Below are 21254 nucleotides of genomic sequence, written 5' to 3'. Positions count from 1 at the left end.
TGGTCAGGAATGTCTCTCCCAAGGTCTATGTCTCAATGTGATAATAGCTCATATTCACTGAGGGTAATTTTAGACATTCAGGAGTTGCAAAAATGAGTTGAAAGATGCTGTCTGTCCCATTGTGACAGAAAAGAACCTGCTGATGTCAGGAGATCACCTTGGTGATGGGCTCACAGCTAGCGCTACACTTATGAGGCTCCACAGAGAGCCAGTGGGACCAAAAATGCCCCTCCAGGGTGCTAAGCTCTTGAGAGTAATCATGAACCAGCACCTCCCAAAGGGTGTTCTGTGGAACTGGAGTTCTACGGACATTAAATGAAAAAAATATACAAGGGTTTCCTGATCAAAGACGTTGGTCAGAAGGGCTAAATGAAAGGTCTTCCAAAGCCTTTAGTTTGCTAAATGAGCCTGGTGAGGGTCCAAGAGGGGAAACAAGACTGCAGCTCTCCTGCATGTTCTCATGAAATACCTCAAAGACCCCAATTCCCTGAGAGTCATTTGGGGAAACATTCCTACAGGCCTATGTATGAATGACTGATGACAAATAGATGTTTTTGCAAGAAATGAACAGAGACAAAAAGATATAAGTACATGCACTTATACATTTTAAATTTGCCTTCTTTTTAAATCAGAAACAAAAGTAAGTTGTTTTTCCTTTTTCTAGAAATAAGCCTTCATCAAAACAAACTGTTAGGCCACGGGAATTCACTGGGCATTTCCGTTACTGGTGTCTCACCGCAGGGCCTATCTATTGAAGACAATGTCTGGAAGCTTCTACGTTGTCATTGTTGGTCACATGATAATCCAGTTTTTGAAATGGAGTTTCTGCCAGCTGGAAAAGCAGAATCCAAAGACGATCACCACCATCTGAACGAGTTCGTAGCTCACACTGCTATCGACCTCGTAGACAGAACATGTGGCTGTCAAACAACACGTACCTGAAGACGGGGAACGAGTTCAGTGAATGGTTTGTTTCAGCATTCGTCACTGCGGGTCATATGAGATTTATTATGTGGCATGACGTCAGGCAAGAAGCCGGAATAAAGAACTTCTTTATCGATGTCTATGATTTATACATAAAGTTTGAAATGAATCCATTTTATGAACCCAATTCTCCTATTTGGTCAAGCGCATTTGACAGAAAAGTTCAGTTTCTTGGGAAGAAACACCTTTTATGCTGAATGCAAAAAATTCGGAAGTAGCGGCCTGGGGATTGCTGACCGAACGTGGGCTGGCATGTCGGCTTTGACGCGTCTAGCGCCTTTAGCGCGCGTTGGAGGCCACTTCTTCAGGGGCCTCCGCGCGCGGGCGGCTGGAGGCGCTGGAGTCCGTCATGCTGGTGGAGGTGTGCATATCAAGCCCCAGTACAGGCAGTTTCCCCAGCTGACCAGATCCCAGGTGATCAAGGCAGAGTTCTTCAGTGCAACCATGTGGTTCTGGATTCTCTGGCGCTTTTGGCATGACTCAGATGCCGTGCTGGGCCACTTTCCATATCCAGATCCTTCCCAGTGGACGGATGAAGAATTAGGTATCCTTCCTGATGATGAAGACTGAAAATGTAGACTCAACTCTTTCCAAGAGCCAGGTGAGAATTTCAAGAAGTTACAGACATCATATTGTATATTAAGTTGTAAATTAAAGTTTTGGTCAAGAATGAGAAAAAAAAAAAAAAATTCGGAAGTAGACAGTGTCACTACAGTAGGGTATACTCAGGAATGTGTACATTGTAAGTAACTTGATTAAACAGCATGGAAAAGTTTTAGTTGTAGTCTCAATTTATCGAAACCTAATGCAATTGCTTTCACATTTAAACATAGTATATCAGTTTCTTACAATTATCAACAGATTGATATTTGCTTGTAAAGAGTGTTATTTATGAAGAGTTCTTTATCGGGAATCTTGAAATATTTCTATTTTAAAAATTGAGAATAAGCTTTTGAATTTCCTCATTCAGATAGCTTGATCTTGTTCCAAATGTCATGGTCAAGATTTGGTAGGCAGATTTAAACCCAAAAGCTTCTTCAGTAGGGGATGAAGTTGATAGCACATACAGGGGCTCATCTATACATCTGAGATGTTATGAAAACGTATAGGTAGAATACATAGAAGTCGTATATGTACACTAAGAAGCCAAGAAGCCAGAGCAGACAGCTTTGTGTTGCCAAATGCCACAGGCCTGCCCCTGTCGGAGACGGGGAACGGCGATCCTCCTGTAATCCTAGAATCCTGGATCCATGTTTGTCAAGTGGGAGGCTAGGACCAAAGTGACAGGTTATGTTCTTATGTTTCCTTTCCTCAGACAGTAAACTAAAGATGAAGTGAACCCGTTGATAGCTGTACTAGGAAAAAGTTGTACAGCAGTTTTAGAATTGTAAATAAAGAAAAGCTTGCATCACATTAACCCTTGCGCTCTTGGCTATTTAGGCTGTATACCATAACGAAGGGGGCGGGAGTGACTTCTTTTGTACTGTAACAGCGTGGGATCTTACAGTAAACCAGTAAAGGTCCATTGAAAAGCAAGTAATATGACTGGGTATTTTCTGTGCTAATTGCGAGCACAGAAAGAATTTTGTTCCATTCTGAGTAACCCGAGCAAGTAATTCTAAGTTTGGTCTTGTATCTTTGTGTGAAGCTGTTAGCATAATTTTTTACCGCATTTATTTGATATCCTAAATAAAGATGTTTGTCCAAGGAAAAAATAACAAAACAAAACAAAAAACAGGCTGTTATCCTGCACGAGGCATTGTGTAGTCCATGGATGCTTATCCCCCATTGGTTGTACATGATGTAATGGCTCTGCATAGTTATTTCACTGACTCCTTGAAACTGCAACTCCCTGTTGAAAGTTGAAGTAATATATGTGAGAACAGTAGGGAGCCCGAAAGTAAAGAATTCATCCCGCTGAATTTTTTCCTATCATACGTTCATGATGTGACTTCACAAGTCGACCGCAAACCGAGAAGCAGTTCACATTTATTGGCGGGAGGTTAGAAACAGCTTGTGCTTCTGGGTCAAGTCACCTTTACTGAAGTGGAGAGACTGTGATGATGTAGCTTTGGCGTGGGAGGCAAGAGACCTGAATTCTCGTCCCAGTGATTCATACTCTTGCTGTGTGACCTTGGCCAAATGCCTAGCTGTCTCATCTGTAAAGTGGGGCTTAGATGCTCTTGCAGGTCTCTTCCAGTTTGAATCTAGGTGTATCTGGATAACTGCACGATAATAAATGTAAGCCATTCCAAAGTGACTGGAGAAAACCTTGGAGAACTTGGAATGGACAAAAAGGATCCTCCTTAGGAAAGACCCCTTCTTAACAATGAGGCTCCAGAAGTTTTACAGCCGCTATTCTCTGTGGGCCTGGGGGTAGAGATAGCGAGATGCTTAGTTTGAGAAAGCTTTACTCATTCCTAGGGCTCCTTTTCTTACTCTGTTGAAGGTTACACGATGCTGGGAAAAGGCTGAGGGGTCCAGGCCCTGAGTCTCCACGCGATGTTGCTATCCACTCACACGAGTGTCCAGCCATGATGCTCCCTTGCTCAGTTGTGGTGTCCAGGGCTGTGTGTCTCCACGCCTGCTTAGTCCTCTCTTGCACCCTTGCAGCTGTCCCTGACTTGAAGTTCATATTGATACCTTCTTTCCCTCTGCCCTTTACTTCCTCGTGGACTACTGGAGCTCTCACAGTGGGGCAAATATTTTTCTGAGGGTTGTGAAGAGCTCAGTCTCTACCAGAGCAACAACCTCTGTCCCATCGCCCAAGAATGGTTAGCATAACTTTCCTTAGAAGTAGTAAGACAACAATATGTTTGCATTTTCATACGCTGTCATATTAAATTCTCAATGATTCACCTAATTTTGTCTCCCTATTAGAATTTCTGATGTCTGAATTGGAAGGTTGGCGTGGCCAGGATGTATATAACTTGAACAAAGCTCTCCATGTGATTCTAGCGTTCTCTCCATCTCTCCACTCCCCCACCCAAACATGAGGCCTCTCTCCTTCTTTGGTCCTTTAGCTCTAAACATAGGGAAGCAGGACATTTCTGTTGACCTTAGCAGTGTTTGAAAGGTTCATTTCATTTGCGGCTTTAGACTCCCTGTGTGAAATTATGGGAAGAACTGCAACAGAATACATTTTTGTTCATGTGACCTTTTTCCCATTTTAGGTATATCCTTCTAAAATGTCTCTCTCATAATACTGCCCCCTCCATAATTCAAGCCCCTGGACAACTGGTAGAACCTCCAGCGTGGTCTTTCCTGTGTCTTCTCATCCATTCTTCATACAGCAGCTAGAGGGATCTTCTAAGAACTCTGATCGGGACTCATCCCACTGAAAACTCTCTTGGCTTTTACTGCTCTTAGGGCAGATTCTAAAACTCATAACATGGTCCACAAGAGCTTTGTGGTCTGACACAGTCCTAACGATATATCAGATCTCAACTCTGGCCACTTATCCCCTTTCCTTAAGCTTCCACCACACCGGCCTCCTGCTTTTCGCCATGCTCCTTTCTGCATCAGGGCAAATGCTGGTCCTTCAGCCTGGGACCATCTTTGCTCCACTTCTTCATGTTCCCAGTTATAAATCATCACGTAGGTGGATAGGGATGCCACTTTCTTAGGTTGCGGAGTCTATGATTATTACTTAGGAGCCTATCTGAAACTTTAGTTCAATGAGTAGTATGTGTATAAAAGTTAAAATATCTTTATTTTTTTCACATGGGGAGCCGATTTTTTGGCACTGTTAATTGAATGGCCATCCCTCCTGTACGACGCAATGCCACTTTTCCCGTATTTCTTAATTCTGGTGTGAACCTAAGTCTGTATCTACACTCTCTCCTCTTTTACTGAACCTTTGTGCCTATTTTTATACCATCACCACACTGCGTTAATTACCATATAGTTTTATAATAAATCTTTATATCTGGTAAGGAGATTCTCCCCCTCCTGACTAATTGTTCTTCAAGAATTTTTTTGTTCTTGGCCCATTACACTTCCATTGGGCTTTTTGGACCAATTTATCAAGTTCTGGGAGGAAACTCTGTTGAAATGCTCGTTAGAATTGCATTGAATTTTACAGGTATATTTTGGGACATTTTACATATTTATGACTTCTCATCCAGGAAGTTAGCATATGTCTCTATTTTGTAAATCTTTTATGGCTTTCAATAAAGTTTTATAATATTCTCCATAAAGATCTTAGACATCTATATTAGATTTATTGCTAGGTCACTTCTAGATTTTATCACAAGTTTTTGATACTGCAAATGGCATTTTCAAAAATTTATCCTTTCATTGGTTGTGGTTTGTGGTTGATGCACAAGAATGAATTCATTTTTCATAAGGTAATCTAGTATCGAGCAACTTCGATGAAGTCTCTTAGTAGCTCTAGTTTTTGCCTTTCAATTCCTTTAGTTCCCTATGTAGAAATTAATATTTTGCTCACAAATAATGACAATTTGATTTTTCCTTACCTATCATTTTAACTTTTATCTATTTTCATATATTATTCTGCTAACTAGGTCTTTCATAATAATGTTGATTAAAACTGGCATAACAGACATCCTTGTCAGATTTTACTATTAAGTGTAATATTTGCTCTTGGCTTTCTTTGTGATTTCCTTTCTCAGGTTAAAACATTTGTTATAAGTTCATATTATAAATTAGTATTAGCATTAATAATTAGTATTAGCATTATGAATGCTTTCTCTGAATTTGCAGAGATTACCATATGTCATAAAATGAGATGGAATATTTTCCCTCTTTTTCTATTTTCTAGACCAGTTTGTATAAGATGAGAATTGTTTTTTGAAGAACTGTTGGAATTTGCCTATAACATCATCTGGACCTATGCTTGTTTTTTCATTCCTTATTTATTTCTCACTTCTGCAGATTTTCTTTCTATCATGTGAAACTGGGAAGCACACTTTTTTAAAATTTCTATATATTATATATAGTATCCTGAATTTCTACATGTTATGCAAGTTTTTGTATTAACCTGACCCACCAGCTTTCTAAAATCAGGAGTCTTGGATTAGTCCTTTAAAATTTTTTTTTGCTGGGCTTCGCTGGTGGTGCAGTGGTTAAGAATCCGCCTGCCACTGCACGGGACACGGGTTCGAGCCCTGGTCCGGGAAGATCCCACATGCCACGGAACAACTAAGCCTACGTGCCGCGCTCGGCAACAAGAGAAGCCACTTGCAATGAGAAGCCCGTGCACTGCAACAAAGATGCGGCAACCAGAGAAAAGCCTGCGCACAGCAACGAAGACCCAGCGCAGCCAAAAATAAATTAATTAATTAATTTAATTTATATAAAAAAAATTTTTGCTTACTCTTGTAAAATGAGGTCTCTATTTTATTATCTATTCTTGCTAGTTAATACTGGAATATAGGAGGCATGCTTGCATTCAGTTCTAATCACTTTGCTAAGCTCTTTAAAATGTATCCAGCACATTATCAGAGTCAGCAGTCTGTGACTGCAAAATAATATTTTATTTTCTTTGGTATTCAAGATACAAAGAGTACTAGGCATATTGCATGGACTACCAGAAATCTATTTTCCTCCAGGATTTCACTTTCCAATAGGTTTTGGAGAAGCTCTAAGGAATGTATCTACATAAATGGTTCTCTGTTGTTGGAATCATCCACTTGTTCCTGCAGCCCATGCTCTGAACCACTGCTTCTCCAAAGCCAGGCACAGCCCCTCTCGCCACCTCACAGAGCATTCCACATCCTTATCAGATTCCTCCAAGCTTGGACATGATCCCCTCTCATAATTCCCAAACTATTTAACAAAACTTATTTGTGAGCACCTAGAGGAGATGATCAAGTGACTTATAACGGAAAGAAAATTTGTCATCAGATTTTCAAAAACAACGCTCCAGAAGAAAATGAAACAATATATTTAAGACACTCAAAGAAAAAGAATGTGCCGTAAGGGTTGTATAACCAGCCAAATTGACTTTGAATATCAAAAGCTCTAAACTTAGTATCAACATCTAAATATTCAACCCTTAACCCTTTCCTGAATCTACCAGAGATCAACCTTCAGACACACAACATGTCTAAGACTTTGTCATAAATACTGGCATGTAGTTATTTATAGAACTAAGTTGAAATGAGAGTAAAAAGACAAGATTATAGTGTGTAATAGTTATATGTTTTGACGATGTAATCACAGTCTAACTAAAAAATGCCTGGGGGGAGCATCACAAAAAAGCTTTTAATTGTTTTCATAATCCTCTGATGGATAGTATTAATATCAGTATTATGGGACAAACACTGTGTATGACATAGGATGAAACAAATTAGTAATTACGACCTATTCTAATTCTATTATTCCCTCTGTTCTGGAGAACCAGGATTCTTAGTATGGAAAAAAGAAGAGACAGATGTAGGCTAGAAGAGAGTAAGTAAAAACTCAATTGTCCTGAATTTGAATTGAATGAGTGTATATTAGTAGAATTCAAATTTATATTTATGAATATATATATATATATATATATATTTAAGAAGCTCTCGTTTCAAGATCACACTCTGGGTGCAAAGGATGCTCTGTGTCAATGGGCTGGTCCTAAATCTGTCCACTGAAAATTTCTGGAAATAAGGACACAACCCAGTAGCACTGAGCCTCCATAACACCCACAATATGATTTGAAATGAGGGTTTCTTAGAGATGTGACTAATTTCAGAACAGTGGCAGGAAATACACAAGATGATCCTGGACCATGTTCTTAGCCCATAAGGGTCATGTTAAATGGAACCAACTTGAAGAAGCTCCTCAAGGCCAAATATGGGGCTATTTGAGTTTTAATAAAGATATTAACTACAATAGATTAGTACATATCAAATGTGCTTAAATATATGAGTTTTTAGGGTTAGTCATACTTAGAGAAGGATTTGGGAAACCAACTTATTATCTTGAAAACTAATCAAGGGGAAAGACTCAAGCACTCATCCTGTCTTTCCTATATGAATTGTACCTCTGTACCTAAATAGTAGATCAGGAGAAGTGACTCTTCAAAGGAAGATTCCAGTCAATAAATTAAGAAGAAGTGAAATTCCCCTTTTGCAGCCCCTACTTAATTCACTGATCTAGGCATTGATCAGGAATAGCTGCTAATTTCACAAAAAGAGACGAAACCAGACAATCCATGCCTCCTGATGAAAGGGCACAAAACCCCTATAATCTTGCCAAAACAAGTAAACAAACAAACAAACCCAAATCTGATGCAATTATCAATTTATAGGAAATACAGAGGACAGAAGAACCTCTTAAACTACACCATGATGACATAATCAACTTATGGGAGTCTCTACAGGTCAAACAACCTAGATTCTTCAACAAATGCTTTCCAAGGGATAAAGTGGGAATTGGGGAGAAACATTAGATTAAAAGACAAATCTAAAAATAGAAAAAAATAAACTATAGCATTGATGGCTGCAAGATTGGGTGAAAAAAAAAATGATCTCTTAAAAAAGGAAAGCGATTACAATAAAAATCAAGAGAGTGGTTACTTTTAGGGAAGAGGGATCCAGTATGTGGAGGGCTTCTGAGGTAGCTGACGAAGTTCTATTTCTTGACTTGGCAGTGGTTACAAGAGTTATTTGCCTTTAAATAATTCATTAAAGTATAATTTTATATCATGGAGTTTTTTGTATCTAAGTTTTCATTTTACAATGAAAAAAATTTTTTATCTTTATTGGTTGCTTAGGGGATAAGCTTTCAAAATATGACTAAGTGTTCCTAAAATTCATCACTTTGGAGGATCACAAGCCAAAATCTAACCTTTGCATTCCTGTCTAGATCCTGCTGGGTTTCAGGGGAGCAAACTAGTTCAAATCCAACGTGGCCAAATATGTAGTAAGCCTCTTTAACCTTCTCCCCACCCTTTCACATCAATAAGACCCTTCCCCAGTCTATTCATTCATCCTTATCCCCAGAATGACTGGCAGTGGAAACATCAGCTTCCTTTCATAAGCTCTCTCACCTCCACTCACAGGATGTAACCTGACCTCAGGGCAGCAAAGGAATTATAATGACTGTTAGTATATTTCTCAAAGTCTGGGTTATTCAATAAAATAACACCACATGGGGGATGCCACCATTTGAGTCCAGTTATACAGTTAAAAGAAAAATCTTTTTTTGTTTTAAGATTTTTTTGATGTGGACCACTTTTAAAGTCTTTGTTTAATTTGTCACAATGTTGCTTCTGTTTTATGTTTCAGTTTTTTGGCCTCGAGGCATGTGAGATCTTAGCTCTCCAACTGGGGATAGAACCTGCACCCCCTGCATTGGAAAGCAAAGTCTTAACCATTGGACCACCAGGGAAGTCTCAAAAAATCATTTCTTTAGCTATTCAAAGCATACTCTGTTTAAGGCTGACCTTAATTCATGTCATAAGCAAAGCATTGCCATTTTATTCTGAAATATAATTGAGGTGTATGGTGCCCTGTTTTCTCCTTTAAAATGAGCTACCTTGCTGTGGTTTTTATTCTCAAATCTTCTCTTAGGGTCTTTTTCAAAACAAAGGAAATCTCAACTTCTAGAAATGGAAAAACCAACCACTTTCAAAAGATAGTTTTCCCGTCTATCTCTGTTGCTGCAAACCAGATCAAATCAAAAAGTTTTATCTTTATTAGGCACTTGTTTTAATGAATTCCTGTCATTGATTTTTTTAAAATCCCTTCATTTAACCCTTGGTTTCTTCTAGAAATCTTATAACCTCTTCTAATTCTTCCCATGAAGTCATGACACTTCAAAGACATTAAGGCGTTCTATAGGAAGAATTAGTCCCATTTATTTGTTCTCACTCTTATTATTGTGTGTAACAGATACCACAAGCTGGCCACCTAAATCCATTCTGTCCTCCTTCCTGGACCCATGGCTGGAGTAGATTTCCCGATTTCCTTCGCAGTTGTTTTAGGTGACTCGGTTCTCACCGTTGGAATGTGAACAGCAATAATATGCACCCTCCAGGGCTCATGAAACCGCCCCCACTCGTGCTCCTCCGCGTGCTTTCCTCTTTCTGGGTGACTGGGAAGGTGACCATAGGAAGCCTTGGTGGTCATGTGTGGAGAACGGCAGACTCACCATCACACCTGGATCCCTGAGAAACTATGCCACTGCTGCCGCTGACTTAAACTCCCTCAGTGAGAGAGGAACACGTTTCTATTTAACCCACTGAACTTTAAGGGTTTATTTGTTTACCATACTCCCTAATCAATTTCCTGAAATCATTACCTGAAAGTAAGCGCCATAGTAAACACCTAAAATGTATGGAATTAGCTGAGTGTTCAGAACGAAGGAAGGAAGAAAATGGGTATCAAAGACTGGAAAGCTAGAGCCCCGTGTTATCCATGGGGGAAAAAAACTTAATAAAATTATCATCTATGATAACTTGGAAGGCAGACCAAGAGCCTATGAAGCCTGTAGCTCAAGGGAAAGCAATTGGAAAAAGCAAGAATATTATTGTATGTTGGCTCCTATTTATCACTGTTAGCAAAGTATTACAAGAAAGAGATGAACTCAGGCAAAAATTGTCTAGTTTGACAGCTGAAGTGGAATTAAATAACAAGACTTTTAAACTTCAGGGTTTCCTAGGGCTGAGAAAACTGACGGTTTCTGTACCTCAAATACTAGAAGATAAGATTTGTATGTCATAAAAAAAGGGGGGAGACCCAGCCCAGTGGCAAAGATGATATCAAGGATGTTGCCTTACCACCTAAGACGATTGTTTCAGAGGTCAATGTAGATTCCATGAGGGCAAAGTGGATGGGCTGAGCAAAAAACAACAAAAAAACAGACTTTAGAACAGATCTAGAAAAGAATTTGGAGCTTATTTTCTTCTACATGAAACTGACTGGAAGCAAGTAGGTCAGAAGCCTGTCATGTTTTTGAGCAAACTGTATTACCCAGAAACTACAAGCTTGGGTCTGTAAAATTACCCTCATACAGTAGCAGAAAGTGAGCTTTGAAAGATGTACAGCTTATAACATACTCCACGACATCCACCCCATAGGTGACCATGAGCACAGTGGACAAGAATATTCTCCAGGCGGGCAAAAACTAGGGCCACCAAGAACAAGGACAAGAAAGCTCCTTGCAAAGGACAGACGCAGAGTCTAAAAGACATTTCCTTCTAAGGATTGGGGTTCTTTACAATATCTCCCCCTCAAACAGGATTCTATCACTGCTGTGGACCAGCTGTGGACCATCATTGCTGAGGACCAGCTGTGGACCAGCTGTGGACCATCATTGCTGTGGACTGCTTTGAGGGTTTTTATTATGGTTATCCTGTCCACTTTTGTATGTTAAGTGAGCAGATAGAGCACAGGTAAATTATCTTTTGGTATAGAGGGTGCCTGACCTTGAGGGACCATATCTGGATCTGAAGGAGTGGTCTGAGCATCACCTGGAGATCCTAGACTTTGAGACAGATATAATAACTGGATGAAATTTGGGGTTTTCTCCCCTAAAGAGTATGCATGTTTTATGTAAGGGATGATGGTGACCAAAAGGGCTAATTGTGATAGAGATTACTAGAGGTCTACCAAAATCCATTCTCCCCTTCTTTCCGGGCACACAGCTAGACTTCGCTTCTCAACAACCCCAGAAGAGAAGTGACTAAGTTCTCTTCAGTGGAATATTATTAAAGTGATACATGCCACTTCCAAGCATGGCCCATAAAAGCCTCTCACTCTTGTCCCTCTATGCCCTTTCTCCCTACTGGCTGACTGACATGGCAAGGTTTTGGATGACTCCCAGAGATCACATGTGGAAGTTGGCAGGGCCGCTGTCAACCTGGGCTCTTAAACAGCTGTGTGGAAGAGAGGTGCCATCCACTCAAATGCTATTGTAGTGGCTTTTTGATTTGTAAGCTACCGATATTTGGATTTTATTTTAACTACAGCCTAACATTCTCTAACACATCATGCTAAAAAGTAGTAGTGTCTATTTTTGCACAATTTGTCAATTTTTCCAAGAAAGGCTATAGCTGATCCATTGAATCCGAGACCTTTACACTGTCCCTCATCACCATCCATCCCTTCAGGATGAGATTAGATTGCATGGTCTCTTTTTATTTCTTACGATTCCCTTGAATAATCCACTCTGAATCTCTTCTCTCCCTCTCCCACCACTGCTCTCTCTCTCTCTCTCTTTCTCCTTATCCCCTGCTCTGCCTACACCCAACTGTCTACCTACTCCCATACTCACAAACTTTAAATTCATGACCGCTGAAGTAAAATAGGTCCGTAGTGGTGCCCAGCAATCTCATTACATTTCCATAGTTCATTCACTCATCCAGTCTCCTACAGAACAAGTTCGTATTTCCTTCTCCCTTCACAAATCGCCAGGTCCTCAACCCTCCTCCTCCTTCTCGGCTGAGGAGTTTGAATTCTTTTTCAGTAAGAAAGCAGAAGCAATCAGGGGAGAATTTCCACTGGCTCCCACCAGGCCTCTACTGCCTACCTTCATCTGTTCTCATGTAATTTGTCTTCCCTCCTGGGTGAATTGTCTGTGCTCCTCTCTAAAGCCAAAACCTTCATATGTGCACTGGGCACCATTTCCTCTTATCTACTCAAGGGTCTTACTCCAAACAACTCTCTCCTTTCTCTCCTGCTCATCAAATTTTCCCTCTAAACTGGATCTTTCCCATCAACACACAAAACATGTTGCAATATATCTCGTTTTAAAAAACAAAAAACTTAACTCCACACCCTCTTTCAACTGTTATCTCATTTCTTTGCTAGATTTTATATATCTTTCAAAAGAAAACTGTCTATATTCACTCTTTCTCTAATTTCATTCTCTCTTGAACCCACTCCAAACAGTGTTTCTTTCTCACCATTTCATTGAAGCAGCTGATATCATGATCTTTGATGACCTTCATGTTGCCAAACCCCATGGTCAATTATTGATCTACATGTTATTCAACCTGTTAGCAGCATTTAATACAGTCCATCATTCCTTTTTGAAATACTTGATTCTCTTGGCTTCCAGGGACCCTTCTCTCTTGGTTCTTTGCCCTCCTGACTGGTCACTTGTCCACTTCCCCAGCCTCTAATGTTGGAATGCCTCAGGCTCAGTATCTTATGTTTACTCTTTCCCATGTACACACATTCTCTAGAGGATCTTGTCAAGTTTCATAGCTTTTGAGACCATATTTATGCAGGTGGATCCCAAATTTCTGTTTCTAAGCTAGATGTTTCTCTTTAACCCCAGGCTTGTATATCCAACTGCCTTCCTGACATCTTCACGTGGGTATCAAAATTAACTTTCCCCCAAATCAAACTCACGATTATCCTTAAGCCTGCTCAAGCTAAAAGTAGCTCCATATTTGAGTTGCTTAAGCCAAAACCTTCATCCTCCTTGACTGTTCTCTTTCCCTAACACTCTACAACCAGTGCATCAGCATAATCTCTTGCCTCCACCTCAAACTATATCCAGAATCTGACACCTTCTCACCACCTCCATCACCATCATCTCTCACTGGATTACTAAGATAGTATCCTGTGGTCAAAACTGCTTATTTCCTCCCAATATCTCTAGTCCCTCCTTCTATACCGACAGAATTTTTAACTGGGTACCTGGTCTTCCAGAATCTAGATTTCCTAACATTTTTTGCAGCTTGGTGTAGCCAAGGGGATGTAAGCAGAAATGTCTGTGGAACTTCTAGGAACGTTCCTTATGAGATAGTCATAAGGTACCTTTTGTAGCTTCCTCTTCATCTTTTTCTCATCCTGCTTCCTGCTACATAGATAACTCTTTAACCCACAGACAGGTGGCAGCCTTAAGTTTACTCTTTCCTCTCAGCACTCACGCCCTATGTAAGTCCTTAGAGCAATGAGTTGGAAGGTTCTTGAATCCCTGAGGACTTGGTAAATGAAGCTGCCATCTACCTCTAGATTCAGACCTCTGAACTTATGAATGAGAGAGAAACCAACTTCTACTTAAAGCTTCTCTTATTTGGAGAACACTGTCCCTGCTGAGCTTCATTCAAGACAATATGCCTTCTGATTTTTTTCCCTGCTTCTGCTCCTTTATAAACTGTTCTCCACAGCATCAGCCAGAATAATACCAGGCTGGTTCATGCTACTCTTGTGATCAAAGCATTCCAGGGGCTTCCCATGCTACTCCTATCATAGTCTCTTCAAAGCCCTCACTAGACCTGTTTGCACTTCCATGTTCTGCCCCCCTTGCTCCTCTGCCGTCATCTCCAGCCACTCTTCTCCCCACTTGTTTTATTCCAGACACAATGGCCACTCGCTGACTCACAAGCACACTGCTGCTGAAGGGCTGTGCACTCTTTTCCTCATCCCTTGTTATCTCGTGGTTCACTCTTTCTCAGTTTCTTCAAGACTTTACTCAGATATCACCTTATCCATCAGGATTTTTCTGACTACCTGATCTAAACCTTTACCACAAGCACAAGGACATTTCCCAGAAAAGTTGGGGTTTTCAGCTTCTTTAGAAAATGCAACTGCTCTGACAATACTGGGCCCAATTTTCACAGGGAAGCAATGGACTTGAGACAGGAATAGCTTCAAGGTGGGTCTTTGGAGAACTTCAGTTATTCTTCCCATATAATTTCCATCTGTACTTTGTCCGTCTCCACACCCCCACCCCCGCTTTGACAGGAGCAAAGGATGCTGTGTTTATTTTATGTAAATTCCCATGCAAACTTAGCTTCGAGCACCAGTACCCTTGACTCCATCCCATCCCCAGCCCCAGTTAGATGGTCATCCTTCTAAATATAAAGTCTAAAGTTGCTGCTGGCCAGAAATCGGGAGGCATAAGCATTTATAGTTCACTTTCCCCACCCCACCCCCCACCAACTCCCTGTTGTCATGTATTCCCCTACTTCACAAATTCATAATTTTGTCTGGTTGCTCAAGACATGCCGGCTTAAAGTATTTAGTTCTCCCAAATTTATAGGGGAAAACGCAAAGATTAAGAAGCTTTTTGAGACCCAGAAGATTGACCCTTTAAGAGTGGAACTCAAGAGACAATCATTGCATACGACTTTCTATACCTGATGCTCTTAAGGCCGAATTCTGTCTACCAGATTATTTTACAAAGCCGTATGGCTCAGTCTTGGAGAGTTGTTTGATTTGGTTCACAGCACAAGTCTGTTTTCTTTTTAAATGTCAAAACAGGCCAAACAGGCCTTGAACATATGCAGAGATCATTGCAAACAGATTAATCTTTCCTAGTAAGGGATCTAGACTTGTGTGAACGAACAATTTCAAACAACTAAAAGGTGAATTGCATTACTGAGCTGGTGAATGCTGTATTTAGAAGTTACTAAAGACAATTGCTAGTTCAAGTGAAGTTCAAATTCCTCAAAGTGAATAACTTCTAATAAGTTTAGGTAGAGCTTGGTAGTGCCCTGTTACATACGTATATCAAGTTTGTATTAAAGAAAAGTGTTGGTGTTTCCATGTTAATTTTACCATGTCTTTATAAATGTTTTCAAAATCAAATTTTTGGAAAATGGTAATCAAAACTACTTTGAATGCAGCTCATGGACTTTTCTTTTTCTTTGTTCAGGATTAAGAATTATCATAAAATAATTTCATTCATCAAAAATCATGCAACAAACATTTATCTAGCAATGCTAGTCACTGTTCTAGGCACTAGATTTAGAGTAGTGAACAAAAGAGCCAAGTCCCCAGTCTCATGGAGATTACAGTCTTGTGGGATAGAGGGTGGAGGGAGAGAGAGTAAACAAGTAAACGTATAAAACATCAGGTTACAAAGAAAAGTGCCAGCAAAGCAGGCAGGGATGGAGTTTTATGCACACTTACGTCACCAGCATTTGGAGCTTTGAAGGAGCTTAAGAGGATGAATGGATTAATGACTTAATTTGATAAACTCTACCTGCAGAACTTCTGATCAGACAGACCATTTGCTCTACAGCCATGAAATGGGGTGGCTGGGGCATGCGTGCCTTAGTTCCATCTCCCACAAACTGAGGCCTTGTGCATTGGCTACAGGTGGTTCCCAAAGAAAAGCCTTAAGAGACAAAGTCCTTTTTATGGCCTCTGCTTGCAACCCCTCTCCCAGCCCCAAATACCAAGGGCTACAGAGAGACTTCACCTCCTCTAAGAGGTGGAGATTCTTATAAAGTTGAGAACTTCCCCAATTTATCTACAGCACATTAGACCTCTCTTTAGAAGAAAGGCTACCTTGTTGGGAAAGGCATCTGCAAGTTAAAATGTTTTCTGATAAGCTTTCTTTGTCCTTGTTGAGAGAAATAATCATTGACCGGGGTCCCCTGTTACTTTCCCAGGGTTTCTTCATCTATCTGGTCATGTACACTAGTTGCTAATTGTTTCATCCAACAAAGTCAGCACTTCTCTCCAGATCCTGTGCTGTGTTGGCAATTTGACTGGTCTTCTCTCTCTCTATTCAGTTCCGGAAAGATGGTATCTTACTTGCAGACTTTGCTTACAACTGAGCGGAAACAGAAATAAACAAACAGACATGCCCAAATGCTGAACCCTATATCTGCTTGAAAATCATGGAAAACAGTATCGCCCTTTGGCCTTTGACAAGACCTTTCCAAACCACAGCCCCTGAGATATCAGAGGATATGGTTGCTCCCATCAGGTCAATGCAGGAAGCAAGCGTAGGAGAGCCAAAGCCAGCGTGAGAGCCAGAGGCTGAGAGAAAGAAGAAAGGGGGTGACCCAATTCATGACAAATGAATCTCAGAGACAAGACTATGCTGTGAGGTCAACAAAGTTGCTCAGGGCTGCATCACGACTGCAGTGGGCTGCAGGCACTTTTATCTATGGGGTCCCCTTCCCCCATTAAATAATATAAAAAATTATATTTTATGATTGTGTTGGTATAAAGAAGAATATAAACCAAACTGGGTTCACTAGAACAGATTCATGATGATTAAAAGCACATTTACGTCACCAGCTTTTGTTCTTCTTATTAAAAATGAAATTAAAACAATTCTGTGGGCCCCTAAAAGTATTGCGTGTCCTAGACACTGCTTCCTGTGCCTAGTAGAGAATCCAGCCTAAGTTGGTGCTTTAGCTCCTTTGCTGTTTTTTTCACACAAATATCCTGGGCATCTAGTACCTTCCTGCTTCCATGGCTTGTCCTGCCCCCCGATCTCATCAGAACATCTTGGCAAGTTATGGAGTGGGGAACGATGTGATAAACCAGTGGACTTCCTGTATCCACTTTGTCCTCGCCCCCATGGGACCTGGTTTCAGCTGCCACTTCTCTACAGAAACTGCCCCTACTGAGGTCATCAGGAGCCTCTAAGTTGTCAGAACTCACGGATGATGGTCAATTCTTACACTTTAGTCCTTTCCAAGACATTCGACACCATTCTTCATTTAATTAGCTTTTACTGAGTGCTCGCATATTTCAGGCTGCGTGCCAGATTGTGGAGGCATGCTTATCGACTAAACAAAAGATTCCCAGCCCTTTTTGTGTAGTAGGGAATCCTGATAAATAAACAGCAAGTCAAATACGTTTTGGGATGCTGTAGAAGTACAAAGGCCCCTAACTTGAACTTGAGAAGTCAGGAAATGCTTCCTGAAGCAGAGAACACTTTACCTAAGACCTGGAAGATGAGTAAAATTCCGCCTGGTAATTGGAGAGAAGAGCGTTCTAGGTAGAAAGGGTAAATTCACACAAGTCTGGTGATAAGAGGATCACCTGTACACACTAGTAATAGAAAGTGACCCCCTATGGTGGAAGCCTAGATTGTGGGGGGGGGCAGGTAATTTGCACTGGCAAGTGTCATGAGCACATTGCATCTTAGGGAGATGATGCTGGTGTCAGTGAGGAGAATGAATCCGTGTGGGGTGATACAGGGGTCAGAGAGAGCCAGCAGGAGGCTCTGGATGGGATCTGGACAAGAGATGGTGGTTTCTGAACCAGGGAAGAAGTAGAGGGAGAGAAGAGAAGTGGACAGATGGAAAAGGTTGCATCAACAGGACTTGGTGATAGATTGGATTTGGAGGTGCAGGGGAAGAAGGATGGCATCTACCTGGGTTCTTAGCAGTAGAAACCAGATCCTCTTTTTTGGTTAAGCAGAATGCGGTTTGTTAATAAGATATTAGGAGGCAACACAATCTTTGGGAGGGCTAGAAAACCCAAGTTGGAAGGCTCTCAGCCAGGAACAAAGTAGCCCAGAGTAATGCCCAGCCATTCCATGGCGCTGTGGGAGCAGAATCACTGCTGCTTTTTGCTTGGCTCCTGTGAGACAACAACAGCCTTTACCCCAGAAGAGCCGGATGCCTCCCCATCTGATTGCCACAAGAGGCTACTTCCCCTCTCCCAATGGCAGGCCATACTGCTCACTTCTGCCTCCTACTCTTAAGAAGGTAGGAATGCTTGACTGAACCTGGGTCACAGGTTGAACCAGGCTGCAAGGGAGCTTGGGAAATGTAGTTCCTGGTTTTCCAGGGAGGCATACTACAGAGGGGTTGGAATGGGTGTTGAGGGAGCCCCTCACACTATCAGCCACAATTGGCATCTTTGCACCAGCTCCCTCATCTGAACGATATAAGGAAGGTGTTAGAACTCTTTTTAGAAATGAGGCTCAAAAGTTCATACCTTATACCAGGTTACTGTTGGGGCAGAGGTTTGAAGCTGGGTCTGGCTGACGCCACAGCCAGGCTCTTTTTGCTCCTTCATTGCTGTCTTTCAAGACACACCTCTATCCTGACCACCTCTGGAAAGGCTGACCTCCACCCCTCTGCCCACAGGCTGCATTAGATGTCCTTCTGCTGGGCTTCCCTAATGCCCTGGGCAGATCTTTGTGGTAGCCAAACTACACTGCATCCTCATTTTTGTTAGACATAAGTTTCTCCTACTTGGCCATGATATCTATGAATTGGTTCATATATATCTTTGTATTCCCAAATATCTAATATTTTAACAATGATTAGATAAGCATACAGAGTCCTTTAGTACAGGCCCTGTTGAATGTAAAGTGTTACCATTATTCTTTTGTAGTTATTCCTTTTAGCACCTAGCGTTTAGCCCACAGTAACTGCTTAATAACTAATCAGTGAATGCATTAATGAGCCCCAAGGAACTGAGGACTGATAACAGTTACTATCTGTTGCCCTTCCCAGGCATATTAACCTTTTTAATAAGGGATCTCTTCTTCACTGAAAAGGCTGAAGTTGCAATAGCGGAGCGCCAGGCTCAAGGACCAGACACGTGTTTTCTGGGGGTCTTCCCTAAGTCACTTCAGTTGTACACGTCAGGGCCAAATTGAGGGTACCTCTGCTTCCAGGCCAACATTCATTTTTGAATCATATGGTTCTGAGAGAAGGCAGTTACCAAGCAGTGCTTTCAAACACAAGCCTGCAATGTTCACGCTCACTGAGAAACCCGGGTCACAAGGCTCTCAACTTCACAGGTACACAGACCTTCTGGGGCCGACCTCAACCTCACCCACCAAATCTGCCCTGCATGTTTGTCTATTTATTATCGAAAGTTTTGCAAGTGCACAAAGCAGGGAGAAGGGTGTGGTGATGATAATCTGTATTTGCCGTTCGGTGTCCCAAGCATTCTTTATTCTGGGTTGCCACGGGCTCCCTCAGTGCTGGGCTTTGCTCAGTCCCTGTCCTGTGTTCTGTGAACCTCGTCCCCTGACTCAGGAAACCTCTCGAGCTGATGATTTCATGTCCACACAAATTCCTCCTACCCCAGCCTTCTCCCAAGTACCTGAAACAGGCTCTGCTTTGACGGTGGGGCCATCTTCCCAACCCCGTGTTTCTCATTTATACAATAAAGTGGAACAACTGAATCCCTTTCTGCAACAAAATTCTAGAATAAATTCCGGAATTTTACTTTTCTTTTTCTTTTTTGCTTTAGCTTTGGCTCAAGAATAGTGCTGGTTATAATAATTATTTTAATTGAATTCCTGAGTATCAGGATTTGTTCTTTTCCAATTCATGTTCGTCCTCTGGACTCCCTATGTTGGGAGCCTCTACCAACAGCATCAAGCATCCTCCCTCTTGGCCAAGGACCCTGTGTCCATCCCTCTGCCCAGCTCACTCTCATTTGCATTCATATCCTTTCCCACCAGAGGCACCTGTGCAATTGTTTCCTAATACCTGCCTGCTGCTTCAGTCTTGCAAAGGAAAACTGTCCTTTGGGAGTTCTGACAATAGATGATAAGGATACACAATGTGATGCTCGTCCCTAACCTGGACTCAAAAGGGGAGGAGGGGCTTTGTTAGGAAAATGTTCTCACTTCAGATCAGTGAAACCATTTTACAGCAAAGGCTATTAGCAGTGAGCACTTGAGCTGGGATCACTCGTCCCACACCATCAGGGCAATGGAACAGCCTTTTGAATGCACAGCTGAGGCAGAAGATTAGAGATGGTACCCTGCAAGGGTGAGTGCCATCCTCCAGAATTTAATATGCTCCCCAAATCAAAGACCATTATATGGCACTGTGTCCCCAGTAGTTAGAACACGTGGGTCTGGGCACCAAGGAATAGACTTTCAAGGGGCCTTGTTTACTGTAATATCCAGTGACCAATGGGAAATCTGTGCTTCTAGACCCCAGTTACCCACAGCAGACTCACTCCTTATCTCCTTATTTCACCTTTTCCTGGCCTCCTGCCTTCCCTGTGTCATTTGCCAGTCCCCCGCCATGCTCCTGAGACTATCTCCCGTGCAAATTCCTTGCCTCAAGATGTGAACTGGGGAGACCCAAGCTGAAGTGTGGGGGTAATGCTAGTACTCACCTCACAGGTTCGTAAGGAGGGACAAGTGAGAGAACGTGCTGAACTTCCCCTCTGTCCCAGAGGACATGCTCGGTAAATGCCAGCTAGCCTCAGCAGCTTCGTCATCATCACGATCATCGCCGTCGCCAGTCTCTTGCGGGGGAACTGAGTTTGACTCTGTTCAAAGTCCTAAGACAGGTGACATCAACATATTAGGATTACTCCTTCCTTCTCTTTCCTCACACACTTAGTACAATGCTTAAAATGTCTATGAGCAAGGAGTAGATTATTGATAATATTAAGAGTTGTCGTTTATCGAGAGCCTGCTCTGCAGCTACGTATTGTGCTCGTTGCTTTGTACACATTATTGCAGCACAACGTTGTCTCAATGAACTTACCGGATTACAATAACCAGAGGCATAATTATCCTAATAATAAGAGACAACATACGTCGAGCTTTTACTATAAAATGGGGACCCTTCGGGAGCTTTACATGTATGTAGTGATATAGTATCTTCCCACGTCAGGGGTGAAGAAATAGGT

General features: G+C 41.6%; 1 protein-coding gene and 1 pseudogene across 1 annotated transcript; both read left to right on the top strand.

Moving 5' to 3' along the window:
- The first annotated feature begins 760 nt into the window (after nt 1-760).
- LOC136118336 (trafficking protein particle complex subunit 2-like) lies at nt 761-1181 on the top strand (annotated as a pseudogene).
- Nucleotides 1182-1227: 46 nt separating this feature from the next.
- On the top strand, nt 1228-1572 carry LOC136119272 (NADH dehydrogenase [ubiquinone] 1 beta subcomplex subunit 2, mitochondrial). Its single transcript, XM_065872715.1, has one exon. It carries the CDS (start codon nt 1237-1239, stop codon nt 1552-1554), a length of 318 nt encoding a protein of 105 aa, XP_065728787.1. The 5' UTR covers nt 1228-1236; the 3' UTR covers nt 1555-1572.
- The last annotated feature ends 19682 nt before the right edge of the window (nt 1573-21254 follow it).

Source organism: Phocoena phocoena, chromosome 2 (assembly GCF_963924675.1).
Source record: "Phocoena phocoena chromosome 2, mPhoPho1.1, whole genome shotgun sequence".
Lineage (NCBI taxonomy): Eukaryota > Metazoa > Chordata > Mammalia > Artiodactyla > Phocoenidae > Phocoena > Phocoena phocoena.
The sequence above is the reverse complement of the archived record's forward strand: the minus strand, read 5'-3'. Positions and strand labels throughout refer to the sequence as shown.